Source organism: Hylaeus anthracinus, unplaced genomic scaffold (assembly GCF_026225885.1).
Source record: "Hylaeus anthracinus isolate JK02 unplaced genomic scaffold, UHH_iyHylAnth1.0_haploid 11994, whole genome shotgun sequence".
In the NCBI taxonomy this organism is placed as follows: Eukaryota; Metazoa; Arthropoda; class Insecta; order Hymenoptera; family Colletidae; genus Hylaeus; species Hylaeus anthracinus.
Window position 1 is genome coordinate 10,752,309 of NW_026534341.1, and position 27,927 is coordinate 10,780,235.

Sequence of the window (27,927 nt, forward strand, 5' to 3'; positions counted from 1 at the left end):
AATTTTGTTTACCAATTTCGTGACAGGTGAAAATGGTAATACAGCCGATGGTATAACAAGAGACAAAATCCTAAATCAACCACTCTTGGAAGAAGGTACTTTTCTTTCATACGCTGCAAAGGTAATTATATATACCATATATTACAAGATGATAGTACATGCAAACATATTGCATACAGTAAGATTTTGATTTATATAAAAATGCAGACTAATCAGCCAGATATAGTACGTACATTATTAAGTTGTGGTGCTAATCCTGCCATTCAAAACACCAATGGGCATAATGCTGTAGATGTTGCATCAAGCGATGCAATACGTCGTACATACATTGAAGAATTATTGAGAGCAACTGCTGCATCCGAGATAGACAGGGTAGTGCAATTATTAGATGCAGGATTAAATGTAAATTCATGGGACTCTCATGGCAGTAAAAATACACCTTTACATTGGGCAGCTTGTTATGGAAACAAAGATATTGTCACATATTTAATTGATAGAGGAGCAGATGTAAATGCTGTAAATGGCTGTGGTGCTACACCATTACATGATGCAGTAAATCGTGGTGATGTTGCTATCTGTCAAGAATTATTACAAGCGGGTGCAAATCCTCTTGTACGAGCATCTAAGGGAACCTTTGCAGGGAAGACCCCATATGATCTTTCCAGGGGGAAACAACCTTTGCATTGTTTTATTCAGAGTTATTTATCAAACTTTGTATCAAATGAGAGTGAAGCAATGCATAGCCCCACTGCATCATTCACAGAAGGAAATTTTTGTCACAAAAGCATTTCAAGTAATATGAGTCAACTTTCCATAGAATCTAATAAATCAATAGATCCTGTGTACGATATACCTTTACGCGAATCAGGAAAAGATAGTCCAACTAAAAGTGCAGAAAAAGATGGGCTGTATAGTTTACTCTGGCCGCAACCGAAAACCGTTGTTGAATTAAAAAATTTGTCTGCACCTTTTATTGCTGGGAAAGAGCTTTTTATATCTCTAACACAGGTATAGGTTTTTAACATAATTAAATAATTGTTATTGTCATATGCACTTCTTGCATTTCTTTGATATATTATGTTGTTACATAGGGTAGTGAATCTATACACAAAATACTAGATGTTTGGGAAATTAGCAGGACTCATTTATTGGAGTTGGGTCATGATGTAAAAATTGGTGAAGTGCATCCCAGCTCTGGCAAGTTACTTAATGACAATGGAATCGAATGTATAGTAAATAAAAAGTTATTTAATAAACCTGATGGGTATCAGTTACACATCTCACAGAACACTATTAAAGTTGGTGCTGGAAGTTTAGCTGGATTACATTACGCAGTTTGCACATTCGTACAAATTTTGCGATTAAGTAAAAATCACAGTAGGCCAGATGCATGTGAAATTGAACCTGTTTTTATAAAAGATGAACCGAGATTCTCGCACCGTGGTATATTGTTAGATATATCACCGAGAGGTCGCATACCTACGTTAGAATATTTACTACACATGATCGATTTATGGTCATCCTTTAAAATATCCTATTTGCATCTCTATTCGAGACTTACTCCAAATTGTGATTGGCAACTTTGTTATTCAAAATCTGAAATGGTTACTCTTGACCGTTACTGCAGGTTTGTTTACTTTTGTGTTAAATTATATTGGATTGCAGTAGTAACACTCTTACACTATGTTTTTTCGATCTACTACTGTATCCGTAAAACGTTATTTGTTATTGCAGGGATCGACATTTATATTTAGTTCCAACTTTAGATGTTGATTCTAATGTAGGTCAACATCATTTATCACAAATGTGGCCTATATTCCAAGAATTATTAGCAGTATTTCCAAGTTTAAGTTATGTCCATGTTGGGCCTAGATTAGCTAGTTTACTCGTTCAAGCAGATAATTTTGATTTGAATTTGTCGATTAACGAAACTATAGAAACAGATATGTCGGAAGTATACAAATCGTATTCTTGTCTTCAAGAATTATGGCATATTTTAAATTTGAGTTCAAGTACAACTTTGCTACTTTGTTCAAATGGTTTACATTCCAAGCCAGAATTTCATAATATACCTAACAACATTATTCTTGTTGAATATGGATTTCAGGTAAATAACATCGCGTTAGAAAATGTTGAAGTACTAGTGACTATTATTACAAGCAATCAAATTTCGTGTTATAGGCAGATTATGATTTTTCTGAGTGGACAGAAGCATTTAGAATAGCGGGTGGTAATGTTTTACCGAGTTCGGGAACAGCCAGTTATAATAGTTTAGCAGGATGTCCAGCATCAACTTATGCAAATACAAAACATGCAGTGAAAACTTCTCTGGAGCAGGATTCAGTAGGCATAGTAGTAGCACATTGGTCTGGGAGTCATCATCTTACTCCACATCCCTTTGCTTGGATTGGATATTTAATAGCAGCAGGATTGTCATGGAATCCAGCTAGCGAAATAGAAATGGGCGTCGATGACAATTACGAAATATCTGAAGTGTTTGGATCAAAGTAATAATTTTACTAAATCACCTTATTATATATTTACGAAAAGAGTAAAAACATTACCTTTTTAGGCAAAAGTGTATTACAAAGCTGCTAGATATTCATATTTTCCAAGATTCAGAATGTAAGTTTGGAAATGCAATACTAGAATTGGGACGTTTAGATACTTTGGTACTTACTTTAAGTAAGAATCAAGGAGCAAAACATTTACAACAAATTCCCGATAATCGAGGATCGGCATTGTATAGATTATTAACAGATCCAGATAATGTTAATTTGGAATACCTTTCATCTGATTTATTTGCAGTAAGTATAAAAATTATAACCGTTAAATCTAAGGAAAATATACATTTAGATAGTATAGTTAGATCGATTACGGACAAAATAATATTCCCGACTGTTTTTAATAGAAAGTGACAAAACAAATTAAACGCATTTCGCATTCATTGTACGAGGTCAACTTATCATCAAAATTTGCGTCAATGGAAATACAAGAACTTCAATTGACCGCTGATTTAATGTTAACGGCATGCAAAATTGGGAGAACGTTAATTGGCGTTGGCGTTAATCCTAATAGCAATATGGGTCTTGCAGTAATTAATTTGGGAGTATGTAATCTGCCACCTACATTTAGAACCGATGTAGCAAATAAAATGTTGGCACACATAGAACAGTATAAAGGTGCATGGTTACAAAGGCATTTACCTCAGGGCCTTCAAAGCTCTTTACTAGTCCTGACTAGTGCTTTACATAGGTTTGTACCAGAATCATAATTTTTCGAACTTTTAAAAGATAAAAGACTTTTCATATTTATATATAACAAGTATCAGTTCCTGCTATACAAACCTGCAGATACATGCTGTGTTGAAAGCAAGTATATGGCAATTTATAATATGAAAAGTGATAATTACAATTAAACAATTAGTTTGGTTAAATGCAATTAAATTTAGTGACATGTATATGCTTTTGATTTATTACAATATTGGTATTCAAGGTTTATATAAAAATGTATTTTAATACTAAAAGTTGCTAAAACATTATAATTTTCTATATTCAGTAACCTAGAATAATATTCTTATATAATAAGACAATTAAGTAGCTCAGTCCAATCTGTATATTTTTTCAAGATTTAAGTATCAGCAGTATTGTTAAGCTATCCATAAACATATGTTTATGATATTACTTTCTATTGATGAAACACATTTTGATAATATTTTTAAAATTTTGTATACTATTACACATGTATGTAACAAATTTAATATACTTATGATGCTTCAAAAGCAAAACTTTTTTTACACATACTATTTAATAAGTGATTATAATTACTAAAATATTTAAAATTGTAACAGTTCCACAAATTTTCAGTACACATAATGTTGAAACACAGAATTATGTTAATAAACACAAAATAAACAATTCTGTGAATAAATATTACAAAATATAACTCCATTGTTTCATTGTACACTATTGTCCTGTATAAGATTATTTTTGTTACGTTCATTCCATCCACCCATCTCTAAATCCTGTTTATGTGTCATTTCATTTTCGAGAGCTTGCTGTCTATAGAATTCATTAATTTCAAATTGATATTTTGGAGATGTAATACCAAAAAAACTGGCCAACCATTCGCCTGCACAATCACAACCATCCAATATCTTAGTGCCAACCCATGTTGTTTGATACCAAGCCCAAGGTATCCAATTAAGTGTTTTCTGGAAGTTCCATTTTATAATTTTACATGAAATACACTAATGGAACCCTAAATTAAGTAAGGTGCATAATGATTGCTAACAAAACTTAACTGGATCTATATGATTGACTGTTTTATTCTCTTCAGAATTATCAGTTTCATCTTCAGAATATTCTTCTAAATCGCCATCCGAAAAATGCAATATACGTTTCAGACGTTTTTTTGGTTTCAAATCCTAGAATCATTTCGAATGTCTGTAAATACAAAACTTTTACTTTACTTTTCTGCGTCACATACCTGCGTGTCATTGCTACTGTTTTCGTTTAAAACAACGTCGGATAAATCGCAAGCATCAATTTTTTCTGGACCCATGATGGATACCCCAATTTTTGACAGAATCTATAATTACGAGGACTGTTTACAAACACTAACAGATTCCACGCGTGATGTCATCTAACGATAATAACAAGTTCTTCTTTTCATATGAGTCACTCGGAGCCCATTGATAAATATGCAGACGGTGTCTGGACAAAAGTCCATTTAATATGTTCTCTTTAAGGTGGTTTAAAGGGATACATTACGTCAACGTACCCCCCCCCCCCCCCGCCCTCCCCCTCCCTTTACCAACTTTCTAGCAAGGAGGTGCAAGAAGGTATAGTTTGCGTACGAGAAGAACGAGTTTGATAACGCCCATAGATTGCGCCACTTTTACCATTGGGGACCAGTATAACCCAACAAATTAATTTTTACAGAAGAAAATAGTTACATAGAAAAATCCTATAAACTACTTTTTCTCCTACGAAAGAAATTTGTTTTTTCTATGTCTATATCTACAAATGAAATTACTAATGGCAGACTAGATGTTTAATATAAATTGTATTAAATTCCAAATGTTCTCAGATTTGTTTTATACAAGAGCAACTGTGTACACGTTTATACTCAGAAGTATTGCTCGAAATACATCGCATTTACTTAAAAAGAGCATTTGCAACAGAAGCATAGATGGAATATAGATGCAACCGCCGTTGGTTATCTGCTCCGTCGATAACATAATCAAAACATAGTTACCAGCAATGCAACCTAGTCAGTTTTCTCTCACGTACACGTACTCTCTGTCTTGCACTTAAATTCAATATCGATATACTATTATGGTAGAAGCAATAATAAACCAAAACAAAAGTATCGATCCCCTTGTAATTAACGATCGAAATGCGACACCTGCCGCTTTCATCGCTTCTCCTTCAAGTTTCGACGTATTTTCACCTACGGGTACCCTACAGCTACAAGCAACAGTTCACGAACTGTAATTCACGTCGAACAAAGGAAGTATCCAAAATGAGAAGAAGAAACGAAGGGAAACGGTTGCGATGTAAAATGTATGTCGTGATTTGAGACGGAGATGAACACGGTTTATCGATAAGACAAATAGCACGCAGTCGACTGTGTGTTTTGTTGTTCAGTGCTACAGGGAATGACGGTTCGGGCCTGAGGTTTGCGCTTGGTCACCGTGGCGACGGTTACTCTATTGTGAAATCTCTCTCGTTTTTTCTAAGTTTACGTTAATGTACAGGCTGCTAAAGTGATATTTTTTTTATTCACAAATCCGCGATGCCACGGACGCTCATTTGCTTGCGTTACTTTCTCATCGGTGGTGCTATTGTCGTCGGTGTAAGTGTATATTTGCCCTAACTGTAAACGGCACCATCGAGTGTTTACACACAATGAACCTATACCGATTCAGTGTTGTGTAGCCAAGGGAATGCCTTCTATTTCAATTATCGGAATTACATCAAGTATCATGTTCTTCTCATTTTTCCTCGCGTTCTTTTTCGGCTCTGTTCTTGGACGTTGTTCTATTATTAAAAGTACAGCAGTCGGTGACCAGCCTCCGATTTGTCGTGAAATTGGACACCCGCCAATTTACTACCAACTACGTTGTGAGAAGGGCGATCTTATAAAAATCGCGTTGTTCCGGTTTTTGAATCGCATTCGAATCATTTTTCTCTCTACTTTTCTAGCGTTAGTAATTTTAGTAATTCTAGGGCTCGCGTGATCAATTTATGGTCGACATTTATTATTTTTTCTTTCTAGATCTCGTCTAATATCAAAAACAACAAAGTGGTCTTTTTTCGAGTTTAAATATGTTACGAACTGGAAATACCAATAGTAAAGTAGTAACTGCTTCGTAATCTGTTATCACTCCGTATCTCTTTCGAAATGTTCTTTACTCGGTCATTAAAAATAATGCGAAGATTAGATAAATAGCTCATCGTCGCTTATCAGATGTATTAACGCATAATATCAGGTAGAAATACATTGGGAAGTGACACAAATTTTTCTTTTCTTCCCAGGTATGTGGTATCGTAGAGAGCATATGTGCTGGTTATTTCATATACCAACTGTATGAATATTCCCTTCTCACGCCTAATCATGTATGCGGTTCACCAACAATTCTGCTAGTGATGGGCCTGGTAACATGTTTGCTATCATGGTGCGCCTGGCAATTCGTTGATTTCACAAATAGAAGTCAAGTCATAATTGTAAGAAATATATCGCTCATTCCTAGTTGATATATCTATTCGTTATACCGACAACAAAAATTACTTATCTTTTTTTTTCTCGCGATGATATACGTAAATTTCGAATTGTTACACAGTTTTCTTTCTTATCCAATAACGATAGAAAGACATGTAGTTTCGCATTCAGTTTTTCTTAGCGCTAATAATCGTTACGATTATCAACACGAGTACTGGGATTTGGGCTCTTGTAAGGCACGAACGAGTGGATGTATTACCAGTTGACTATCTCAATCAAGTATTCGAACATGCTGTTTCGAACGATAAAGCTTCTTGGGATCGCATGTATTTCAAGGTAAATATTAAAATTTAATTTACCATCGTTACTACTATTTCAGAATTTATTTATGGGTGAGGGGTGCGATTTCAGAGCCAACAGCTTTGGAATGCATTAACTGAAACTTGTGGATTTATTCGGTTCTTCAGTTTTTCATTTCTTCTTCAGTTACGTTGCTGTGGAGTAAACGGACCCATCGATTATCGCGACCATGACGCAGTTCCCTGGTCGTGTTGTGATACTACGTCGGTACTTGCAAATTCTGACGATAGTATAGGCACCTGTAATACAATGTACGCAAAAGGTTGCCACCAAGTAGTAATAAATCGTACTAGATCGATCCTCCTCCACGTTTTTTTGCTCGCGTTGTGTACAGTATTATTACAGGTAAGATTAGAAATGTTTAATTGCTAACGAACAAATTAATTTTAATGAATTATTATACTAATTTTCAGGTAGGTTACATAATATGTATGACATGTTATATGAAAGCATGTCGGGAATTTACGGAAAGGAGAAATGATCTAATTGCGACTGCGCAAATGCTTGCGCGAGCATCCAAAGATATGGGAACGAACGATATCCTTCTCAGTCAGCAGCCAAAGAATTCTACAGAAACTAACAATATATACAATGTTAACAATAGAAATGTATAATTATGCTACTTTCAATATGTCACGTATCACTTTATACGTAGAATTCGTATAATACCTGGTGCTATATCATACATTGTGAAATTCTGCGATAAAATTATGCCACATTGTAAAATATTCGATCTTAACGCAAGGTTCCTTAGTTCGAAGATAATTTTTCAAATGGAATGATATTTTGTATAAGATTTAGCGTAAGAACACGTATATGCTATTATCACCGAATTCATTTCCTCAGTACTGATAAAGAGAGTGTGAGTGATGTTTGTCTGACTTAAATGTACAATTGTAGATCTCCTGATATAAAACAGAGTAATTTTCAGTAATCCGGAACGATGTATGCCATGTGTCCATACAGAAAGTAAATATTTGTAACATGATATGCATTTCTTATTTTACGTTTTCGATTTATTTTGAAATTTTAACAATTTAGTTATTTTTAATCCATAATAGGTTACTTTCATTTCCATTAAAAATGTGATTCATTTCAATTCCCAGCTTGTAGACCAATATTTGATGTATAATAAAATATATGTTTGGATTTTATTTGATAAGACTTTTCCAGCGGAAATACTATCGAATAATAATCATATTTGAAGAGGTGTATGAATCAGTGAAGTTTCCGAATAATCAAACACAGAAGAATTCGACGAATAAACCTAGCCTTATTTGGGACATCTCTATGCCACGTGTTTGCTACGCAAATGATTCGAAAGTAGATATAGTTTTACTTCAATAATATACCATTGGTTAAGTTACCTTTTCGAATTTAACGGTTTTAATATTTTTTGTGCCTCGTTTCGAACAGTACGATGATCCTCGATATTTGTGCAGAGTATAGAGTCTCCGTTAATCTTTTCAGATAAAGGCGGGCGCGGCGCTATTGCGCGTTACAACTTACAATGAGAACTCGTTTCGGCTCTCTCGCATAGTATCGCGTCACGGCGTCAGTTGAACACGAGACGTTGGTGCCGCAGTTGTTATTCGTGCCGTCTCTAACCTAACCTGTTGAGCGTCTCTGCGCGTCTTCTGAACGACTTTTTGGTATACCGACATTCTTCTGGCTACAAAAGCAACAAGCAAAAGAAAATTACAAAGATGGGTTGCGGAATGGGGATGATAAAATACCTACTCTTCATATTTAATTTCATCTTTGCGGTAAGTCGAAACTACCTATAAGAAGTATCAAAATCTCTACTACCTTATACTAAGCGTTTAGGACATCGTATACAGATTACAAGAAGCGATTTAACACGCTTTATTTATTATTTATTTGTAATCGAACCGTGAAACGCAAGTGCATGATCGGTTTATTGTACGCTGAGAGACGGATACCGTAGTGTTAAAATAAATTGTTTGAATAGCTGTTGTCCTTTTTTCGTTATCTAAGGACTTACTGGTAATTCATTAAACGTAGCAAAGACTGTAGATTCATCGTGTATGGAACAAAGTGAAAGTTTTTACGTCGTATTTGGTTAGCATCCAGCATCCTATCTCGTGTGTTATTTTTAAATACTGATTGATAAACATACTTTCAAGATAATTGTTTACGCAGTTGTTCTTTTGCTAAGATTTCCTTTCATTATTATCTTTGGCTAGCGTCGTGAACGATGTTTTTAAACTTGAGTTTCGATATATCGTTCCATACGTGATTTATGACTTTTTATGCTGGAATTATTGTACGTCTTTTTTTATTTCACGTGGAAATTTCCATTACAACACAGTAACGATTCGTCATTGCACTGTGCGAGTTTTACTGACGTATTAGGTACGGAATTTGATATCGCATTTATTTTAATTGTTGCATGATATTGATGGGTGGAGATATCTGTGTGGAACAGGTCATAATTTCTTAGTCAGTATATTTTCACACATGGTTGATTAAACATACGCCAATGTTTGCAATAGAGCGTGAGTCATACGATAAGGATATCCATTATGGTTTAAAAAAAACCTAATAGTTTCATGAATTGTCAGCGTTAATGTAATACTAACGACGTATTTCAGTAATTTCAAAATAATTAGAACTATATTTACCACAATTATTTCATCGATGATCGCCATTCTAAATTCTATACGCGTTGTTATTGAAAATTATTATCCAGAAATTCAATTTATAATTCTGTTTATTATTGTTTTACTTCGATGTTAATTTCTTAGAGGAAATTTTAGATATAAATTCTTTTTTTTTTAGTTTTCCTGAGTATTAACTCAGACCTTAACTTTTGAGAGTTCAGATTATTTTTGAATTGCATATTTTTTTTATCTTTAACCTACTCTATAAAATTACATCAGGAAAAGTAGATAAATGTATATAGTATTAAATAATCGATATAGCGATTCTATTTATGTTAGGAGAGTACTGTGCTGTATTCCATAGAACTAGATTTCAATATTTCGAACTTCTGTCCATAAATTCTATATACCTTCGCACTTCTTCAAGTATGTTTATGCATATACCAAAAGTGTATGTCACGAAGAAAGTCAGTGTTTACTCATGTAAACTAAATTTCAACTTAATTGAAAAGAACACTCGTAAAATTAAATGTATTTTTGTTAAATTCTCATTTATTTGATATTCGATTCGACACCATTTTCTAGAAAAGCGATTTTTTTCAGATAGGTATCGGCTTTTTAATTTCGTTCGTGTATACCGTGTATATGCAACATTGATTCTTATCTTATCCTAGGAGAAAGTCACTAGGTTGGTCAACGTCCAAAACGTTTGCTTAAAGAAGAGAGGAAGAGAAGGGTGTCTTTGATAATGGCGAAGCTAGTGACTTCCTCATATAAGAACAAGAATCGTGAATATTTATTATCGAATACCAAGTTCGCAAGAAAAAATTTTAGAATATCACACAGTTGACATTATAATAACAATATGTTGCCTGAAACTGGTTTGTATAGAATAGAGTACCGTGAACACGAAGGGTTATATGGATATGCAGATTTAAGGGTGGTATTCTAGTCTAACTTTCAAAATATCGATTTCTTTTGGATTTTCTCAAAGTCTAGACCTTCGGAAATACGTCTGCCAAACAATTTTGTTGAATTCGAAAAATTAACGAAGTTAGGGACGTCTAAAGAGTACGGTGTCGACACCTGTACAAAATCACTTGTACTACGTTTAATTTTGATTATTTTTACCTGCAAAAAGTTATGTATGTTCGCAAAATGTAAACAAATATGTGTCAAAAAAAAACAACTAAAAATGCTCTAGACTAGAATACACCCTTAACTTGAAGAGTTCAAAAAATACATGCGACACGGTTCGTAACAAAAAAAAAAAAGATTTTTCAAATCAATGTTGGATAGAATATTCAGAGAATGAATTCCCAGTATCAATCTTTCTCCTTATCATTAAACCCACTGTATACATTCTACTTATTTTCTTTTCTTTATCGCGAGGCTGCGACTAATTATTATAAGACTAATAATTCTCATTAGAGGAAATTTTCGTCAGTTTCCTTACAGCACGTTTGCACGTCAGTTTTCTTGAGAAATACATTTGCACAAGTGACGTAGTTACGAGCCATTGGTTGCCAGGGAATTCCGAACGATGCCTGAGATGGGGACGAGAGCAAGAGTGAGAGAGGGAGAGAGATTCGTTTCACGTATTTCGGCTCACGACGCACCGTTGTGTTTTTAGTGCTCGTTCCACGTTCGCCTCGTCCTCGTCTTGTTGCGTATCGTCTCGATCGCCGTCCTTGCCACGATTTAGTGTTTTTTTTTTTTATTCTTGTTTTTGTGCGATCGTGCTGGAAACCCGAATAACTGAGTCGATTTTAACATCGATTTAGGAACTGAAACAAGAGAAAATGAGCTGTGTCTCTACGTGTATAAAGTGGTTGCTGTTTGTTTTTAATTTTATCTTTGCAGTAAGTAATAGATCGTCCTTGGTACGTTTTCTGTGTTAAATCTGGAGAATAAGAACACGTGATTTGAAGAGAGACCCAGGATTCCTGGGTTGAGACTCGAATCCGAAACTAGAGCATTTTAACAACCGAAATTATATAAACTTTGACACGTTAGCAATGTTTTTCCACTCGTCACACGTTGAAAAAAAAATAAATTAGAATTTGGCTATGCAACGCTTTCATAATAAAGAAATAAAAATTGAATTCTTCTATTAGCTGTAATAGATTAAAATACGAACCACTTGGAAAATCTTGGGAATATTTATTGAATGAGGTAATCCTCGTATTCATTTTGAGACAGATCTTTTTTGTAACACAGAGGTAGAGGGAAACAGGAATTAAGGGGATTATGGTGGTGCAAACTGAGAGGAGAAAAACACGTTTCAGTGTCTAGCCATCGTGGCGTCACTACTAGGCGTTCTAAGCAGAGTGTTCTGCTTTGCAACGAAACTGCGTCATTTCTCCATGGTCAGAGGGGAACTGAATGTAATTCCGTTCTAAATTCCTCGTTTTATCAAGGGCTAGTATGTGCTACGGCATCCTTCACATTTTATAGTTTAATTAAAACGTGACTTCACGCGCTTCATCTTGAAGAACCTATCCAACGTGTACAACATACGAATCCCCATTAAAAAACTCGATTCACAAATGTTTTTCCTTGTCTGTTTATTTTTTTATTCAACAGCAAGTCACGTCTGAACGTACGATTATAACGATTCTGAAAACAATTATGTTTCTTATCAGACACGCGTTGACTCGTGTCAGAGAAAAAATATTGAACGAGAGAAAGATAATTGAGGGAAAATAATAAAAAATAGTAAAACATTGCTGCTTTTCGACGTAATTACTTTTACCTGTCGACAATTTTACGAAACGATTCAAACGTAGTAAATCGTACAATTTTTGTTTAAACTACATTGTCCCGCGATACGTGTATCAATTGTTACGAAACAAAACGTCCAGCGGTTAGCGTTTCGTGTCTTTCGGTCTGCGTTAACCGAGACATCGTATTGAGTTCCCTACATTGTGAATCATGTTATTTAGAAGAACTCACGCATTCTTGAACTTTTCCGCTATGTTCGCGTGAAACTAAACTCCTTTCATAATTTAATCTAGCCTCACACGACGCTCACTCTCAATGATAATTAGTCGCGTAAGAAGTTCGTCAAACTTCTTTTACAATTCGATCTGAGATGTTTTTCAAAGCAAACAGCAATAGCAATTATTTTGTAATGAAAAATTAATGAATCACGATAAGCTTCCTTTTGTTTATTTTTTTAGTATATCTAATCACTTAAATTCTTCTGCATCGTTAATTAAAACATTCATGATGGGCGTATGCCAGTGACAATAATTTTTCCTGTTTGCCATTGTTCCATTGATTCATCCTATTATCACTGATATTATCACTTCTAATATTACCATTATTTCTAAAACTGCTGCACGTTACTTTAAAATCGCAACAGTAGAAGCAACATACGAACAAATACATGATTTCAAACCAGATTGCAGACGACTACAAGCGACAAGAAATTACGTCGGTTCATGCGAGATTCTTTTACGTAACCCAGTCATTTTCGAGCGTATCAACACCGACCACATATCACACGCGAAAACACGGCAACGCAATTGGTGTGTTTCCTCTTCCACGACGGACCTGGCACAAAGTGGTACAAAATTGTAAATGACCGGTAGCTTTAGATAAAACGGAGTTAAGTTCTAAGACGTGCAGAATATGACGAAGGTGTTGCCGCAAGAAACAATAATTGGCACGTAGGTGTACCGTGGGGGAATCAAGGCTGTCTAAAAATCTGAATGGAAGTTGCAGCGTTAAAAGCGCACGGGATGACGTAATATTAGCACTTCAAAAGCAGCGATAGGAGAAGAGTTATCTCGGCAATGATTTCGAACGAATAAAAGATAACGAACTTTTTACTCGTTATCTATTCGAAATTATAATTTAAATCATAGAATGTCATGTTGAACTACCAATCATCTAAGTTCTCCACCTGATCTCCATTGCAGTGAATCTATACATGTGTATATTATATAACCTAAGTCCTAACCCGATGATTAAACTGCGAATTTTATGCATTTATGATGTAAACTAATATAATAAACACATGCTAAACATAACTGAAAGGTATATGCGCTTATACAAAATGAAGTAACAATATTATCATAATAATTGTAGAATATATTCAACGTACGTTATATATGTTTCATGTATGTTTTCTATATTATTGTCCAACATAAATGCATAAAATCTGCAGCCTACTGATGACCATCGCAATGATTATCAAGTTGAGACTTAAGTTATGTGTATGATATGATACATTGATGATTTAGAAGGTTCGTACTTTACTGTACCAAAATGGCGAGTAAATGTCATCCGTTTCAACTGGAGTTATAAATAGTTGAACGTAGAGGCACAGAATTTCTATACCTAATATTTAGAACAATTGTTATAATAAAATGTTCGAATAAAATGTTGCCTACATCTGGTATAATTGAGCATCGAGTCAAGGATTATTCTCTTCAAAGATCATTGTAAACGGAGTATTGAAAGAAGTATGCGACGTCAATAATTCCTTTTAACTCTTAACTAGTAAAACAGGGTCAAACGTGTGACTCACGACGTTATTCTAAAAACGTTTTATCCGACAACCATACTAGAATAAGAAGATCGTCCCGATCCGATCCCTCTCCCCATGCTCGCCGTTCATAGCATTCCCCCTTACGAATGAATTCACGTTTATCACTCGGTTCACAACGTGATGGTTTAACCAGCTTGCACCGGAAAGACGTGCAGAGCACGTCAGTGTCCTCTGCGCGTTCGAACTTTATGACAACGTGCCACATGCACGATAGGTTACCATCCTTGGATCCTAAGAAAAGAGTGCGGAAAGATGTTTTAAAGAAGGTTGCGACCTGTGGCGTATAGTGCAATAAAAATAAATTAACGGAAATATTGATCACAATGAAAAGCTGCAAAATGATACTTAACGACTCTCGATAACACGTGCGTCATAGATTTTGATCAACGTTGAGTGACACGCCTCTTCGCGTACATAGTTGTCTTGTTTATCCAGTTGTACTAATAAGAAATTTTCTTTAAAGTATAAAATAATAATTTAAACAAATGGCTGAAAATTATCGTCTACTTTCAAACTGGACGGGAAGTAAGTATTGCGAGGTTTATCTGTATTTATCTGTACTTTGTGTTAAATATGTTTTCACTATTGGATAATGTTCAAATTATCTATATCACGTGTAACCATATCATTCCACATTGTAGGAAATTACTACTAACATTGTGCTTTTATTGTAGGTTTACTATTTCTTAAATTTAGTACTTCTTTTCTTGTCTCCTTGATACCAACGAGGAAAGTCACATTACGCAACCGGGATTTCCCTCGTTTTGTCGATTCAGACACGATTTCCTTTTTAGTAGAGATTACCTACCCAGAAACGCCTTTCTACGAGTATAGATCCTAACGAGTAGACTGTGCATGTTATGCATCGATGTAAATTAATCTAATAAAAGCATGTTAAATATAACCAAAAGTGCGCTTATGCAAAATGAAATAACAATATTATTATATTTACTGTAGAATTATGTATACTTTATAGTTTATACATGCTTTCTATATTACTGCACGTTATGAATGCATAAAATTCGCAGTCTGCTAATGAGAGTTACTCAATGTATAATAATACACGCTTTATCCCACATCTACGTAAATTTATTTTTTATCCATCTTATTATAATCATAATTTTCCTTATAAGTTATCGTTACAAGATGCAGAATGGCTCGCAACACACGAATATTTTTTTTAGGCTACCGTACCTTAAAATGAATTGATAGTAGACACTTAAGAGACACTTAGAGATAAGAAGTACGTTGCCCTCTTCAATTTTCGACGTACTTGCGGAACGTGTAGGTTTAATGGTGTGGGCGATAAGGGAATTCATCTTCGAGAAAGTGTCTACGATATCATTAATTCCAAAAATAGTCAGATAATGTATCAATTCGTTGAAAAAATGGGTACAAATTATTTTCCGATATCCATGTGTTCCACGAGGTATTTATCACATTCACGGTTCCTGGAATTTGTTATATCAGTTAAATTAGGAAAGAGCTATCGATATTTCAAAGTACAATTGATCTAAAGGTGGTATAAATTGAGGGGGCATTTCACTGTGAACGCACAAAAAAAAGCATATTTTCAATCCTTTTTTTCCCAGGAACTATTACATAAAATTGAATGAATGTTTTTCCCCCTAAAGGTATGATTAAGGAAAGTAAATAAATTTTTTTTTTATAAAAAATATTTTTTTTTATTTACTTTCGTTAATCATACCTTTAATGGGAAAAAACATTCATTCAATTTTATGGAATAATTCCTGAGAAAAAAATGATTGAAAATATGCTTTTTTTGTGCGTTCACAGTGAAATGCCCCCTTAAGTTCGTTGTATATTATTCACTTCATTTGTGCATGCTAGGTAACGTGAAACTTCAAAATTCTCGCGTAGACAATCCGCGAGTATTAAAACTTTTGACCCAAGGTGTATATTATACCGCCAGCATTTTCGTGGAAGACTATTGAGTCATCCACGTGTGGTTTCCTTCGACTATTTGCCGACAGACTCGAGAGATATGCACGTGTGTATGGACTTAAAAAATAACTTTCGGAGACGTAACGTCCTTTTGTCCTCGCCATAGTCACATACATCCAAGGTTGCACGTTTTTCAAAACAGCGAACAGGTTTTTGTCACTTGGGGAGCTCGCTTTGTAAAGCTTGAATTATACGTTGACAAATTCGAAGGTCGACGAATGAAATAACAGCTTGGTTCGAAAAGCACGTTTTCCCTTCGTCCGACTTTTGATGTTGAATCGTTCGAAGATCTCTAAATGATTATTTAATTGAAGATAATCGCTGTTGAGGATGTTTGTTTGACGATGTTAATTAGTATTAAAAATAAGCAGTGGACAGTTCCGCTAAAAGCTATTAATACGTGGAAGTAATGTGGAGTGCATAATAATTAGGGTCCAATTGAGTTATGTATCTTTAACAACTCGTCAATGACGCTATTAGCATACGGTAACAACTTACCGACCGGTAGCGTTTGAACGTATAATTAAATTTAATAATATCTTTTATTTTCGCAGTATTAGCATTATACAATATTTAATTTATCTAGCAGAATCGTTTTCGAAGTAATATTTATATAATATTACATAATTCATGTAATAGATAAACTATTGGTTACCATGGGAAAAAGTCGATTAACATTTTACCGACCGGTAGCGTTTGGTCGCATACATAAATTCAATATTTATTATTTTTATAATATTAGCATTATACAATATTTAATTTATTTGTCAGAATTGTTTCCAGATTAATATTTATATAATATTTCATAACTCGTACAATGATGGAAGCATACGATGCTTTCTCAGTAATATGTAGATAAAGCATTAGTCACTATGATAATATGATTAATTGGCTCTCAGTCGGCAAGGTGTTACAGATATTTATCGAAATTGAATTGCGATTATCAATCGAGTCGATTCATCATATTGCGTTCACTGTATTTTTAAATAACTGATGACTCCTCGTAAACCTACTACGCTATACTTATCATACTTGAATGTGCTTATCGATTTCCCTGGGAAATGCATCTGGGGCTCGCCAACAAGTATGACAAAGACTCGTGAATGTATATACCCACGATAGTCTAGATTTTTAAATGGTCCAAGCGATTATGAATCTCTAGTTATTCTAAGAGTTTAGAGCAATTTGTTTATCCCAGTGAAAATTGGCAGACATGGAGGGAATATTGGGAAAAATCTTTTAGTTTTTCTTATTGATCATTTTTTACATGACTGATCGAGAAAATTCCAAATTATTTCCAAACATTTGGAGAATCATCTTTTAATTTTTTAATTAATTGAGCCTCTACATATAACTTTTAGAGCATCGTTAATTAGTCGTTAATTAGAGCATCGTTCATTAATTAGTGTTTTTCAGCGATACAGTTTATTGTGCATACCTGTGCAGAAATTTTAAAAGATTAAACTACATTTTTGTATCGTGTATCTCGAACAAAAGTTTTGTAACATCATTTGAGTTTTGATTGTTAAATACATGTTCAACCTGTGGAACGTGCAGTTGAGACGAGGTCGATGAGAGCGAAATTTATTTCCATCATTAGACGCACGTGATTCCAGCCAGAGGAAGTCGCTGGTAAGAGATATATTGTACGCGAATAGGATGATGTCATCCAGTTTGGCGATCAAATCTATCCTCTCGACGATGTGTTGTTGTCGTAACATGTGATCACAACGATCAGATAAAGTCGGACTTTAGCAATTTGTTTTGCTTGAAACCGTAAATTCCACGAAATGACTTCAAAATTAAATTAGATTCAAAGATTGCACGATCCAAAATAATTGTCGAACAGGTATTAACAACATTCTATCCGAATAATGGATTTATGGATCGCGACTTCATTGTGCATTTTAAATTCAAAGTTTTGTTCAATTAATAACAAATAAAACGTTGTTTTGTTTCATTCGCTGTTCCAAATTATTTAAACGATAATTTTGCCCATCTCCGATGTTGAAATATACACGGTAAATTGGTTTAATTAATTATTACCACCAGTCGATGAATATTTATATCGACACTGAGTATACTAAACTACATGAATCATAAATTATAGTATTCGATAAGCAGAAATAAATTGTAAATATTTCACGATCGAATAAATGTTGTTCGTTTATTTGAATATTTAAAGAATCAAGAATGAAAGTAACAGTGAAAAAACAAGACTTAAGCATACAATTATTGCTGAATAATTCATAACCAAACAGTGTATTATTGCATTTTTTATTTAAAAATTGAACCTTGAGTTGTGCAGAATAAATTTAAGTAATACCCCATGTTCTGCAGATAGCCAGATATTTATTCCTGGTAGCCACGTTTGATTTTATCGGTTTTCCACGTTTTCCCCTATTTAAATAATGAAAAAGTGTCGCTTAAACGTACTGTAAAAGTATGTCGCGCTGACGAAACGATGTTAGCGAACTAACACAAGAACTACTTTCTGGTAAGTGTTACGAGACGTACGAAGTCCCTAGAACTAGAGTCGAAGGCAGATGTCAAATGATAAATTCACGTTGTGCGCTGATATTAAAGAACGCACACATACACGTCTCAGAATCGATCACAATTTTGCCGGTATGTAAAGCACAGGAAAAGTATAACCGTATCATGTCAAGGATACAACGTAGAGAGTGAGTGACCCATTTGAGTTAATTCACGTAGACACTGATTATTAGAAATATTTTTATTCTATAGTATTATTTACATTTGTTACTTGGACTTGTATCCTCGTGAAAGACTAAAACAGGAACTTTTTGAAATTGTAGCATCTTGTAAAAGTTATGAAAAGAATTTTTCGAGATTGACGCCTGGTATTAAATGTTTTTTCTATTTTTTGTATCAGTTTGAAACGATATTGAAATTTGTTTGTATTATTAATCATAGTCGTGTGATTGTATCTTATTTTTAGAAATTATTATCTCATCCAGTGTTTGCTTAAAATTTTCGTGGAAATGAGTTAAGTTTGCTGAATATTGAGATACACTTGTGTTCCGCTAAACATAATCGTTGATTTTCTAAGTAATATTTTAAAAAGATAATCTTATCGCAATTCATTGTGGATTACCATAAGTGTTTTCAGTAATTCTATTATTGTATTTATGATTACATCTTCTAATTCTGCTCACTCGTCTAGTAAGAAATGCTCTAATCTGTTTCACGCGAGATAATTGAAAAAGTACCGCAATAATTAATTATCATAAAATTGCTAAACAAGCACCTAAATTAGTTTATTTAAACGTGTCAGAGATAACAGATTTCAGTCCACTTCAACAATATGGCTATAAGTTTTTCTTATTCTATGTTAAAAAAATAATACGAAGGATAAGTGAACTATAATATCGCCATGTTTGTTGAAAGTACGTTGAACCATCTGGCTCGCACCTGGAACATGACCTAAATTCGTGTGCAGGATATTCGCAACCATAGTGCACCGCGTATAGAATGTTCAATGCCAACCGGTTGATATTGTGCAATGTGACGTAATAACTGCCTACTGTTTGCGGCGCAAGTATCTCTTTAGTGTTCGGTTCCAAACCAGTACAAGAAACTCGAGGATTCAAGCGATTGACAGGGTCGAACGATAACTTCGTCCATCTCGAATATCCCCGTTATCGTCAATGCACTGATTCTGACTCAACCTGTTACTTTTTAGATATTAATTTTTTAATATCTAAGCGAAATTATAGATAATCATAGATAAGCGAAAGCACAGATTAAAATGTTTTGTAGTTAATACTTTACAGACTAGTGGCGATTAGATGTGTAATTAATATGTTTCTTTCCATGTTGAAAAGCCAGTTAATAGGCGTTAATGAATTGTTAAGAATAAAATTTACAAGTATATGTAATACTTTCTAAAAAAATGGAACATTTTTTTGATGCAGATGCAATGACCGACAGTCGGTATAATTCCAGCAATTGTTTCAATAAACACTGTACTGGTTAATGTTGGCTTGTATTTCAGAAAGTTATTACTTCGTATTGTAGTATACAAAACTGGAATCCTAAAAGAATTGAAATATTCATTTGCGAAATTGTTACCTGTTGCAGGTATGTGGCTTAGGTATCCTGACCATCGGTGTCGTAGTACACCTCCAGCTCTCAAATGTAACCAAATCTATCGACATGAATATTATGTTTCCGTCGATAACGTTGATAGTTGTCGGTAGCATAATATTCCTGATTTCGTTCTTCGGATGTTGCGGCGCGATTCGGGAAAGTCATTGCATGACTGTTACAGTAAGTATACAAGTATTCTTATTTAATTATAAACAATACTTTGGACAATTATTCGAACGAAAGTTATGGAAAACTTGTACAATATGTACTGAAAGTAATGTGATACAAATAAAAAATAAATTTCTTTTCTCTTTTTTAGTTTGCATCGTGTCTCCTTTTCATCTTGCTTATACAAGTGGCTGTTGCAGTATACGCCTTCGTCGTTGTCAAGAATGACAAAAACGGCGTCGATGTTGTAGACAATTACAGAAAGATATTTAACGGTTACCCGCTAAATGAAGAAAACAAACAATTTGTTAATGTTATTCAAGCCAGCGTAAGTATCCGCATTTTTGCACGTCGTTAAACTGGTCCGAGTACATTTGTACCTGTTTACGTCGTTGATTGCATGTGACTTGTAAATATCGTAACATTTGTTATTTATTGGTGATAATTTGATCATTTATCAAAATGTGAAATTTGTTACAGTTCCAATGCTGTGGCGTTGACGGTCCAAATGACTATCGTAAACTTGGTAACTATAGCGGTAACCCACCCTACAGTTGTTGCGGAAAATCAGAAGGAGAAATGTGTTCTATCTCAGAGTCATATAAGAATGGTTGCGGGGAGCAACTAACAAATGCCCTTCGAACTGCAGGAACTGTATTGGGCAGTGTCGCTATAGGTATCGCTGGGGTGGAGGTGAGTTCGTTAATTATTATTAATCATTGGAATGATCGGTAATACATCTTGGGTGACTGAGACACGTGTAATCTATTTTTCTGTGTTTCAGTTGGTTGGCATCATCTTCGCGCTTTGCTTAGCGAACTCCATTAAAAATGCGGAACGCAGAGGTTACAGGGTGTAACAGTTGAACGAGCATAAGAAAAAGTATAAACATTAAGTAAATAGTAATATAATTGTAACACTACTCTATCATTTATAATTCGATTATAAGTGACGATAGCAACTACATATTGTAATGCAACAAATTTAGACAGTTTTACAAATGATAGGAAATAAGCGCAAACGAGACGCGGGGGAAGTGCCTTTCATTTTATTTTGAAATATAGTTTTTGTTTAAGCTTTGACCTTTATATGTGATATTGAATGTATAAACATATTATTTAATGTATTTTTTATTTTGATATTTCCATTAATTTCAATATATTTTTTATTTACCATATACGGAACACAATAGTAATAATATTAATTTTAATAATAATAATAATAATAATGTTAATAATAATAATAATAACCGGTGCAAATTATTTCTAGAGACTCAGTGATTTTTTTTTCATGTTGTCAAATTACATAACATGTATATCTAACATACAACTTACCTAGCATTTGTGCACATAATTGAAAATATTTTCTTACCAACGATCCTAATCAGTAATTGGAATTTTTTCGGATTATAATTGGAATTTTCTAAATTACAGGTTACATTCTAAAGTATTCTAACTTGGATAATGAAATACTAAATCACAGTGCGTGTTATATGTAGTTTCGCGATTGTATAAAAAAATATTTTTATAATAATATTTTGATAAGTATTACACATCGCTTACAGATGCTTTTATAAAATACAATTCATATTGTTGTTTGTACAGCACGTATTCACTATTATTTTTCGAAATGTAATGTCGAATGATATATTACATATATATCTCTCTTTTAATAAAATCTGTTTTGTCCAAATTAACCTGTTTCCTCGTCCTTAAAATGACCAATATGGCGGCTTCGTTAAATAAAGAAAATAAAATTTTAAACGTACATTTTTAATAATAGAGTTTCCGATTTTTGTAGGATTTTATGTGTACAATTTATCGTATTTCTAATTTTTCTTAACCGAGTAATCGAATATATTTATCACAGCTATTTACATGCAAATGAAACATCGACGTAAGTAAATTTAATCAATTGTTTATTGAATTACGGGTCTATCGTAATAGATGATACGATTAAATGGACTGATAATATATATCGATAATATTTTTATAGGAACGGTTTTCTAAATTGAACATCGATCATGCGTCTTTACATTCGTTATATTGTCGTTATTTATTAAGTTCAAGAGAGGATAACTTACATCTGTTGTGCTATAATACATACTATTTACAAATTTTCCCAATCACATTTTACGGATATTGATCAATTTCCTGGTAGTTGTTTTCCTTCGATTGGGAGGGAGCAGTGCTTTAGTAATCGAATTCTCGATATAATGTAACTTACGTGTAACTTAGATCTATATCATTAACCGATTACTCTGAGACTGCAGGACAAAAGTTGTTTTCGTCGGAACTTGTTCGTTGTAGTCACTAAATATTAAAATTAGTAATACAATACGATAACATTTCTATGATTAACTAGATACAAATTATATACGACACATCCGTTTTATAGTTGATTACGCGCGACAACGTAAAATTGGATTTCCGGTTTTGTCATACGTGCCTTATCTATTCAGTTCAATTAATGTATGAACAGAGGTGGTTAGACTTACGAATATGGTACGAAGAATAGCGTAGAAACGGTTGAACGCAAAAGACAACTTTGTACCCATACAGTCTTCGTTTCAAATATTGAAAATATCCATCGTGTTTAATATGTCTACGTGTAAAATATCTCGATTTCTATCGATTCATCATCTTAACGTTAATACGGACTAATGATATTATCCCTAGTAATTTGACCAAACGCAAATCAATCGTTATTCCAAACGTCACGTTCTCGGAGTAGGGTAAATTTCGTACAAATTACAACGAAATATCTACTTGGTACGGCGTTTTGATCGTAACGTTACTACTTTGTTGCGAGTTTCATTTCTTTCTACAGCCTACAACTCACGTGTTCACTCGAATCTCGGACTATCTTACGATTCACAAGATACATAGACTCAGGACCTCTCAGAGCTTAACAGAGGGCCAGGTCGTTTACCTTTAGAGGCCCCAAATATATATTTCAGACAAAAAAAAGAACCATTTTGTATTATAAATAATATTTTTGGTACAAAGAACATCGTTACACGTTCTAATTCAACTCGTCTATAATGCTAAGACGTCATCTATCATTTTCTATGTCCAATTACTCGTCCATTAATATATAATTTATTTTGATCTGTTATCTATTCAATAAAAATTACAATATGCTACAATCAATTTATGTTTCGTGTTGAGCGATCAAGAGTTCATCTGCAGTTGTCCATTATCCCGCAGGTAAAGAAGACATCTGAAGTTGTAAGCATAGGGGCTCTTTAAAAAAAGAACTCGATAATATTGTTTTTCGTACCAAAACTATTAGTATCATTAAATCGTGAGCTGATTACGAGAGCATACAAATGTCCTAAGTATCTCTTATGTAAATTCGAGGCTCCTGTAAGTGTAAGGTCCGACTGGCCCATCCTGCGACAGGCCTGGGAGACAATACATATTTGCTAAAGACGGAACGGAAGTAATACGCACTTGTAATACGTGTTTTTCGCAAATAATAATAGGTTACAATGTATCCCTAACTTTTAACGACGATCGTCCAGGGAACAGTAGAAAGTCGTATTTATAAAAAACCGTCGGATAATCTTAATCTACAGTTTCTAAGCTCAGTTTCGGAAGATGACGCGCAACACCGCGTTACATTTAAATCATAAATGTTTTGTTGAAAAATATAGAAACAGTTACTCTATCACTTGCACTCGTTCAACGTAACGTCGATACGTTTTTAATTAACGAAATGTATTAGAGCCGCACTTGGTTCTATCGGTAACTAACTTCTCCCCAAAATTTCAAAAATTGTTTTGTTGGAACGATAGATGTGTAAGTCAAATTGCCTGTGCGCGATTTCAATGACAAAATACTCGTTGCACGTTGAAAAACGATTTTAATAAAGTCACCGTACTATTATTTATTGTGATCTAGGTCAACAAGATCATCGATGGAAGTTCTATTGGAGATACTCAACGCGATCCCGATGATATTTTTATCAAGTTTGCAGCACGAAGTACGGTCATAGTTACCAGTCTATGAGGGTCTCCTTCGTCGTGGTAAATTGTATTCACTGTACACGCTACATCCTAATAGTGTTTTGACCACCTTTTACGCAAAGTTACTCATACTTCCAGTGTTATTTGTATACATATAGTAATTAAGAAATCTACTTCCATCTTGTGAGCAAGGGTACATTTCAAGTACGGTAATTGTCTTCTGCTCGCCCCCTTATTTAGAGGCGTAATAAGTAATCGAGAAAGGACCGCATCGTTCAAATGAAAATTGTTTGCAATGTAGAATTTACATTATTTTATAACGTAGACGCGATGACGTCTACTAATCATAAACAGTTTACCGATTATCTTAATAAGAGGAAGATTTCAAATAATATAAGAAAGCAAGTTAATGATGCTCTTAGTCTTAGTTACCTTCGATACTGGTTGTTTAAGGATGTACAAAAACTTTAATGCACCGAAGACGTAACTGGATAAAGATCGATAGTTCTTACTTATAGGAAAACGAGTACCCTTTTTACAGATTCAAACATTCGACAGTGAGTTCAATAAGGATGCAGTAAGAAACTGTAAGTAGCTAGAGACCAGAAAGACACACATGTTGAGAAGTTTTATCACGGATAGACAAATCACAATACATACGTTTGTTCGCTTGGTTCGTTAATTTATTTTATTCCTGTGTCTCGTGCACCAACGCTGTGCCAGTAATTTTAGCGCTTGTTTTAGTTGTGTTAACTGGGAGCATTCTAATATTTGGACAGATTTCTGTAACTAAAAGAAAATTCAAGCTCTCAAAAAGGATCATTAAATTTGATCATCAAACGAAACAATACGCCAGAGATGGGCAAAATTTTATTCGAATAATACATACAGTCAATCTCATAAATATTCATACCCTCTTTGTCTATTGAAGAAGTTTCATTAAATTAAAAAATACTTTTCATATCACCAAATGAATTTTTCATTATAAATATGTACACTTGGAAACATCAAATCTACCATTTAATTTAAACAAATTTCTTCAATGGACATAGAGGGTACGAATATTTACGGGAAATATTCGATTCTGCAATTCAAATATTAATTTTTATTCACCAAGTGACGGATTCATCAATTAAAATTGTCATCTAGATGAATTTTGCTCGTCTCTGCGGTTTGTCTATCCTCGACAAGAGTTCTTGATTAGTTTCAGAGAAGATTCCTGGCTCGAAGCTGATTCTATAGCGGGGAGAGCTTCATGATGTCGCTATGAAGCTTGGCAGACGGAGTGTCATCCAAGTCGATGAGACTGGCGTTGGAGCCTGTCGAGGATGGCGGCACGATCTCATCGAGGAAGTCGAAGGAGGCCACAGCTTCCCGTTCCTTGTCCCCGTATCGCACGAAGAAGTCGTCACCTCGTCCAATGATCGACGGCCTCGACGAGCCCCAGGTGGACGGCAAACGCAGCACACGGTGTGCCTGGGCCGCCGATGCTGAGAAACCAAGCGCAGCGGGTCAACATGCCTCAGACCTCACTTGATCTCTTTTCTCTTTCTTCCTATACCGGCTCTAGCAGACACAGAGTAGCTCGGCTTAGCACTCTTACACGTATCACGTCCCTCTCTTTCTCTCCCTTACTCTTCACTATTGCATTTTATTATATCCATCTCTTTCTCCGCCCTTCCATCGTCATTGTCATATGCGTGATCGTCAGTTAACTTCTCTCGTGGATATAGCTCTTTCTTTCAGGGAACTTCGCATTGGCAAGTGCGCGACTTTACAACTTTGGAACCCGTGGCGGTCGAACAGCGTGCCGAATCGCATGCTTGGTTTTATTTCGAAAGCTTTTGATATATTATACATAAAAATACAAAACGGAATATTGCTGAAGTAGAAAAGAAACTTTGGTTTCTTCGCTTAGTGTACAGATGCGCATACCGTTCGACTGCCACCGGTGATATGTAGAGTGATTGAAAGAAACGAAATAATGCGGACGTCTACGTAGGTTACTGCGTTAGGAACTATGATACTCTTAGCCTGTCTCAGAAATTATTGCGTAACTTTAGTTACTTTGTACCTTTTATCGCAGCTTTTAATTTAATAAATCGAAACTCTGGAATACGCAATATAATCTGGGACACTTTGACAATTCTTGGCAGAAAATATTGGTCGCTCAAGGTCACCAGTCCTACTTCATCCCGGCCACCTTTGCTGTTCCATTCGTCTTCCATCTTTGTTCTCAATTGATCCACTTGTTCACTGCACAAATTGATTGACTCCACTTTTTGAAAAATTCTAAATTTAAGTCCCAAAGCACTTGGTATAGTCATAACATTTTATATTTATAATAACTTTCCCGAACAATAAACGACAACATTTTTTTGGCCATTGAATAATAAACAATTTCTTTCAGAGGCCATTTCATCGCTTTTCTCAACTTTTTGTTTTACGGAGTTAATCGATTTGTGCAATAAAAGGCACAATTGTTGCATTTGAAATACAGAAATTGACCATCAAATACTCAATATTTTCTACCCAAGACTTAGGTATGATTTTTGTTATAATAGTTTAAGACAAATGGTGGATAACAGAAAGAATGACGGAGACAGTTCTGATGAAAAAGAGTTCCATCGGAGTAAAAATAGCACGAATGAACAATGATCGTGTAACAGTCAAGTACCTGCCAATGACATTCGATAAGTATCAATCTTACATAGAATGAGAGAGACAGCAACTGCTTTAACTAGCCCTTGACGCAATTCCAGACGCGTTACCGACTCGACGCGATGACAATATTTCGTAAACAATGGAAACTTATTTACACAATTTACAGCCAATCTCTAGAACGACCTCAAAGACATTCGTTTGTGTTTAGCAGTATATACGCGTACAAATTTCATACGTGCTGTTATTACTAAACTACCCTAGTAGAGTTAGATCATCGTTACGTAGGTAGAAAAAAAAAATAAAAAATAATAATCTATTAACACATTACGGACAAATTTTCATCGAGCGTTCCTATTGAGTTCTCTATCAACGTGCAAACGAATCGTGATACAATCCTCGAAAAATAATACAAAATAAATATGTAACAATATTTGGTTACCGTTGGAAATTATGCGTGTTCGTAATGTGTTAAAACCGTTCGAGCGGTGTTCGACCAGATTTCCTTTTCTTTTTTCTTTCTATGGAAGCAAAGTTGGAATTGCGTAAAGGTGACACCCGTAGCGAGTTCGTTCTAACGTCTTCTGGTTAATAATCGGTTAGTAAGCCAATGGAAAATCCGTTGTAGCCGTACAGTTCACGTTGAAATGTAGGTCCCGGCGGAACGATCCCTCCCAACTGGCATGTCGGTTACAGAAACTGATCGTCACTAAGCCGAACTACGTAGCTTTTCTTGTGACAATCAAAGCACACCGCGTAGGAGCTACCATCTGAACAGAAAA

The 27,927-nt window shown here is 34.6% G+C and overlaps 5 protein-coding genes across 23 annotated transcripts in view; 3 read left to right on the top strand and 2 right to left on the bottom strand.

The window, feature by feature from the left end:
- Nucleotides 1–3,349, top strand: part of LOC128888537 (uncharacterized) — a 3,737-nt gene extending 388 nt beyond the window's left edge. The window contains exons 2-8 of the mRNA XM_054145492.1: nucleotides 27–121; nucleotides 208–1,008; nucleotides 1,092–1,627; nucleotides 1,735–2,107; nucleotides 2,182–2,507; nucleotides 2,573–2,807; nucleotides 2,912–3,349. Of these exons, the coding sequence (XP_054001467.1) occupies nucleotides 27–121; nucleotides 208–1,008; nucleotides 1,092–1,627; nucleotides 1,735–2,107; nucleotides 2,182–2,507; nucleotides 2,573–2,807; nucleotides 2,912–3,274 (2,729 nt within the window). The 3' untranslated portion in view covers nucleotides 3,275–3,349. The remainder of the gene's footprint in view (nucleotides 1–26; nucleotides 122–207; nucleotides 1,009–1,091; nucleotides 1,628–1,734; nucleotides 2,108–2,181; nucleotides 2,508–2,572; nucleotides 2,808–2,911) is intronic.
- Nucleotides 1–8,691, top strand: part of LOC128888612 (tetraspanin-3-like) — a 22,813-nt gene extending 14,122 nt beyond the window's left edge. Inside the window, exons 1-6 of one of the 5 annotated variants that reach the window (XM_054145647.1) lie at nucleotides 4,896–5,567; nucleotides 6,543–6,731; nucleotides 6,898–7,062; nucleotides 7,213–7,431; nucleotides 8,260–8,409; nucleotides 8,557–8,691. In XM_054145647.1, the coding sequence (XP_054001622.1) occupies nucleotides 6,654–6,731; nucleotides 6,898–7,062; nucleotides 7,213–7,431; nucleotides 8,260–8,409; nucleotides 8,557–8,649 (705 nt within the window). In that variant the 5' untranslated portion in view covers nucleotides 4,896–5,567; nucleotides 6,543–6,653 and the 3' untranslated portion in view covers nucleotides 8,650–8,691. The other 4 variants (XM_054145644.1, XM_054145648.1, XM_054145649.1 and 1 more) reach the window with 4 other exon arrangements.
- Nucleotides 3,598–4,750, bottom strand: LOC128888645 (protein FAM177A1). The gene is made up of 3 exons (XM_054145708.1): nucleotides 4,489–4,750; nucleotides 4,304–4,426; nucleotides 3,598–4,213 (listed from the first exon to the last, which is right to left on the bottom strand). Exons 1-3 carry the CDS (start codon nucleotides 4,561–4,563, stop codon nucleotides 3,956–3,958), a joined length of 456 nt encoding a protein of 151 aa, XP_054001683.1. The 5' UTR covers nucleotides 4,564–4,750; the 3' UTR covers nucleotides 3,598–3,955.
- Nucleotides 8,650–22,210, top strand: LOC128888627 (CD63 antigen-like). Of its 4 annotated transcripts, XM_054145682.1 has the most exons (6): nucleotides 8,650–8,852; nucleotides 20,338–20,526; nucleotides 20,666–20,842; nucleotides 20,995–21,207; nucleotides 21,299–21,396; nucleotides 21,948–22,210. In XM_054145682.1, exons 1-5 carry the CDS (start codon nucleotides 8,793–8,795, stop codon nucleotides 21,371–21,373), a joined length of 714 nt encoding a protein of 237 aa, XP_054001657.1. In that variant the 5' UTR covers nucleotides 8,650–8,792; the 3' UTR covers nucleotides 21,374–21,396; nucleotides 21,948–22,210. The 4 variants fall into 4 exon arrangements, with proteins under 4 accessions (XP_054001657.1, XP_054001655.1, XP_054001656.1 ...); XM_054145680.1 differs by having other exon boundaries at nucleotides 21,299–22,210; XM_054145681.1 differs by lacking the exon at nucleotides 8,650–8,852 and adding an exon at nucleotides 11,312–11,572 and having other exon boundaries at nucleotides 21,299–22,210.
- LOC128888529 (uncharacterized) overlaps nucleotides 21,579–27,927 on the bottom strand; it is a 382,487-nt gene continuing 376,138 nt past the window's right edge. For 8 of the 12 annotated variants that reach the window (XM_054145475.1, XM_054145473.1, XM_054145474.1 and 5 more), the window contains one exon: nucleotides 21,579–25,974. In XM_054145475.1, coding sequence (XP_054001450.1) covers nucleotides 25,721–25,974 — 254 coding nt within the window. In that variant the 3' untranslated portion in view covers nucleotides 21,579–25,720. Of the gene's footprint in view, nucleotides 27,916–27,927 lie in introns of all 12 variants that reach the window. The other 4 variants (XR_008460283.1, XR_008460284.1, XM_054145476.1 and 1 more) reach the window with 4 other exon arrangements.

What these genes read in the sequence shown, in the direction of transcription:
- LOC128888645 (XM_054145708.1), bottom strand. Translation starts at nt 4,563, where the DNA reads ATGGGTCCAGAAAAAATTGATGCTTGCGATTTATCCGACGTTGTTTTA. An exon ending in ACAGTAGCAATGACACGCAG is followed by an intron (nt 4,427 to 4,488) that starts GTATGTGACGCA and finishes AAATGATTCTAG; the next exon opens with GATTTGAAACCAAAAAAACG. An exon ending in CAGTCAATCATATAGATCCA is followed by an intron (nt 4,214 to 4,303) that starts GTTAAGTTTTGT and finishes TGGAACTTCCAG; the next exon opens with AAAACACTTAATTGGATACC.
- LOC128888627 (XM_054145680.1), top strand. Translation starts at nt 8,793, where the DNA reads ATGGGTTGCGGAATGGGGATGATAAAATACCTACTCTTCATATTTAAT. An exon ending in TATTTAATTTCATCTTTGCG is followed by an intron (nt 8,853 to 20,337) that starts GTAAGTCGAAAC and finishes TACCTGTTGCAG; the next exon opens with GTATGTGGCTTAGGTATCCT. An exon ending in TAGGTATCGCTGGGGTGGAG is followed by an intron (nt 21,208 to 21,298) that starts GTGAGTTCGTTA and finishes TCTGTGTTTCAG; the next exon opens with TTGGTTGGCATCATCTTCGC.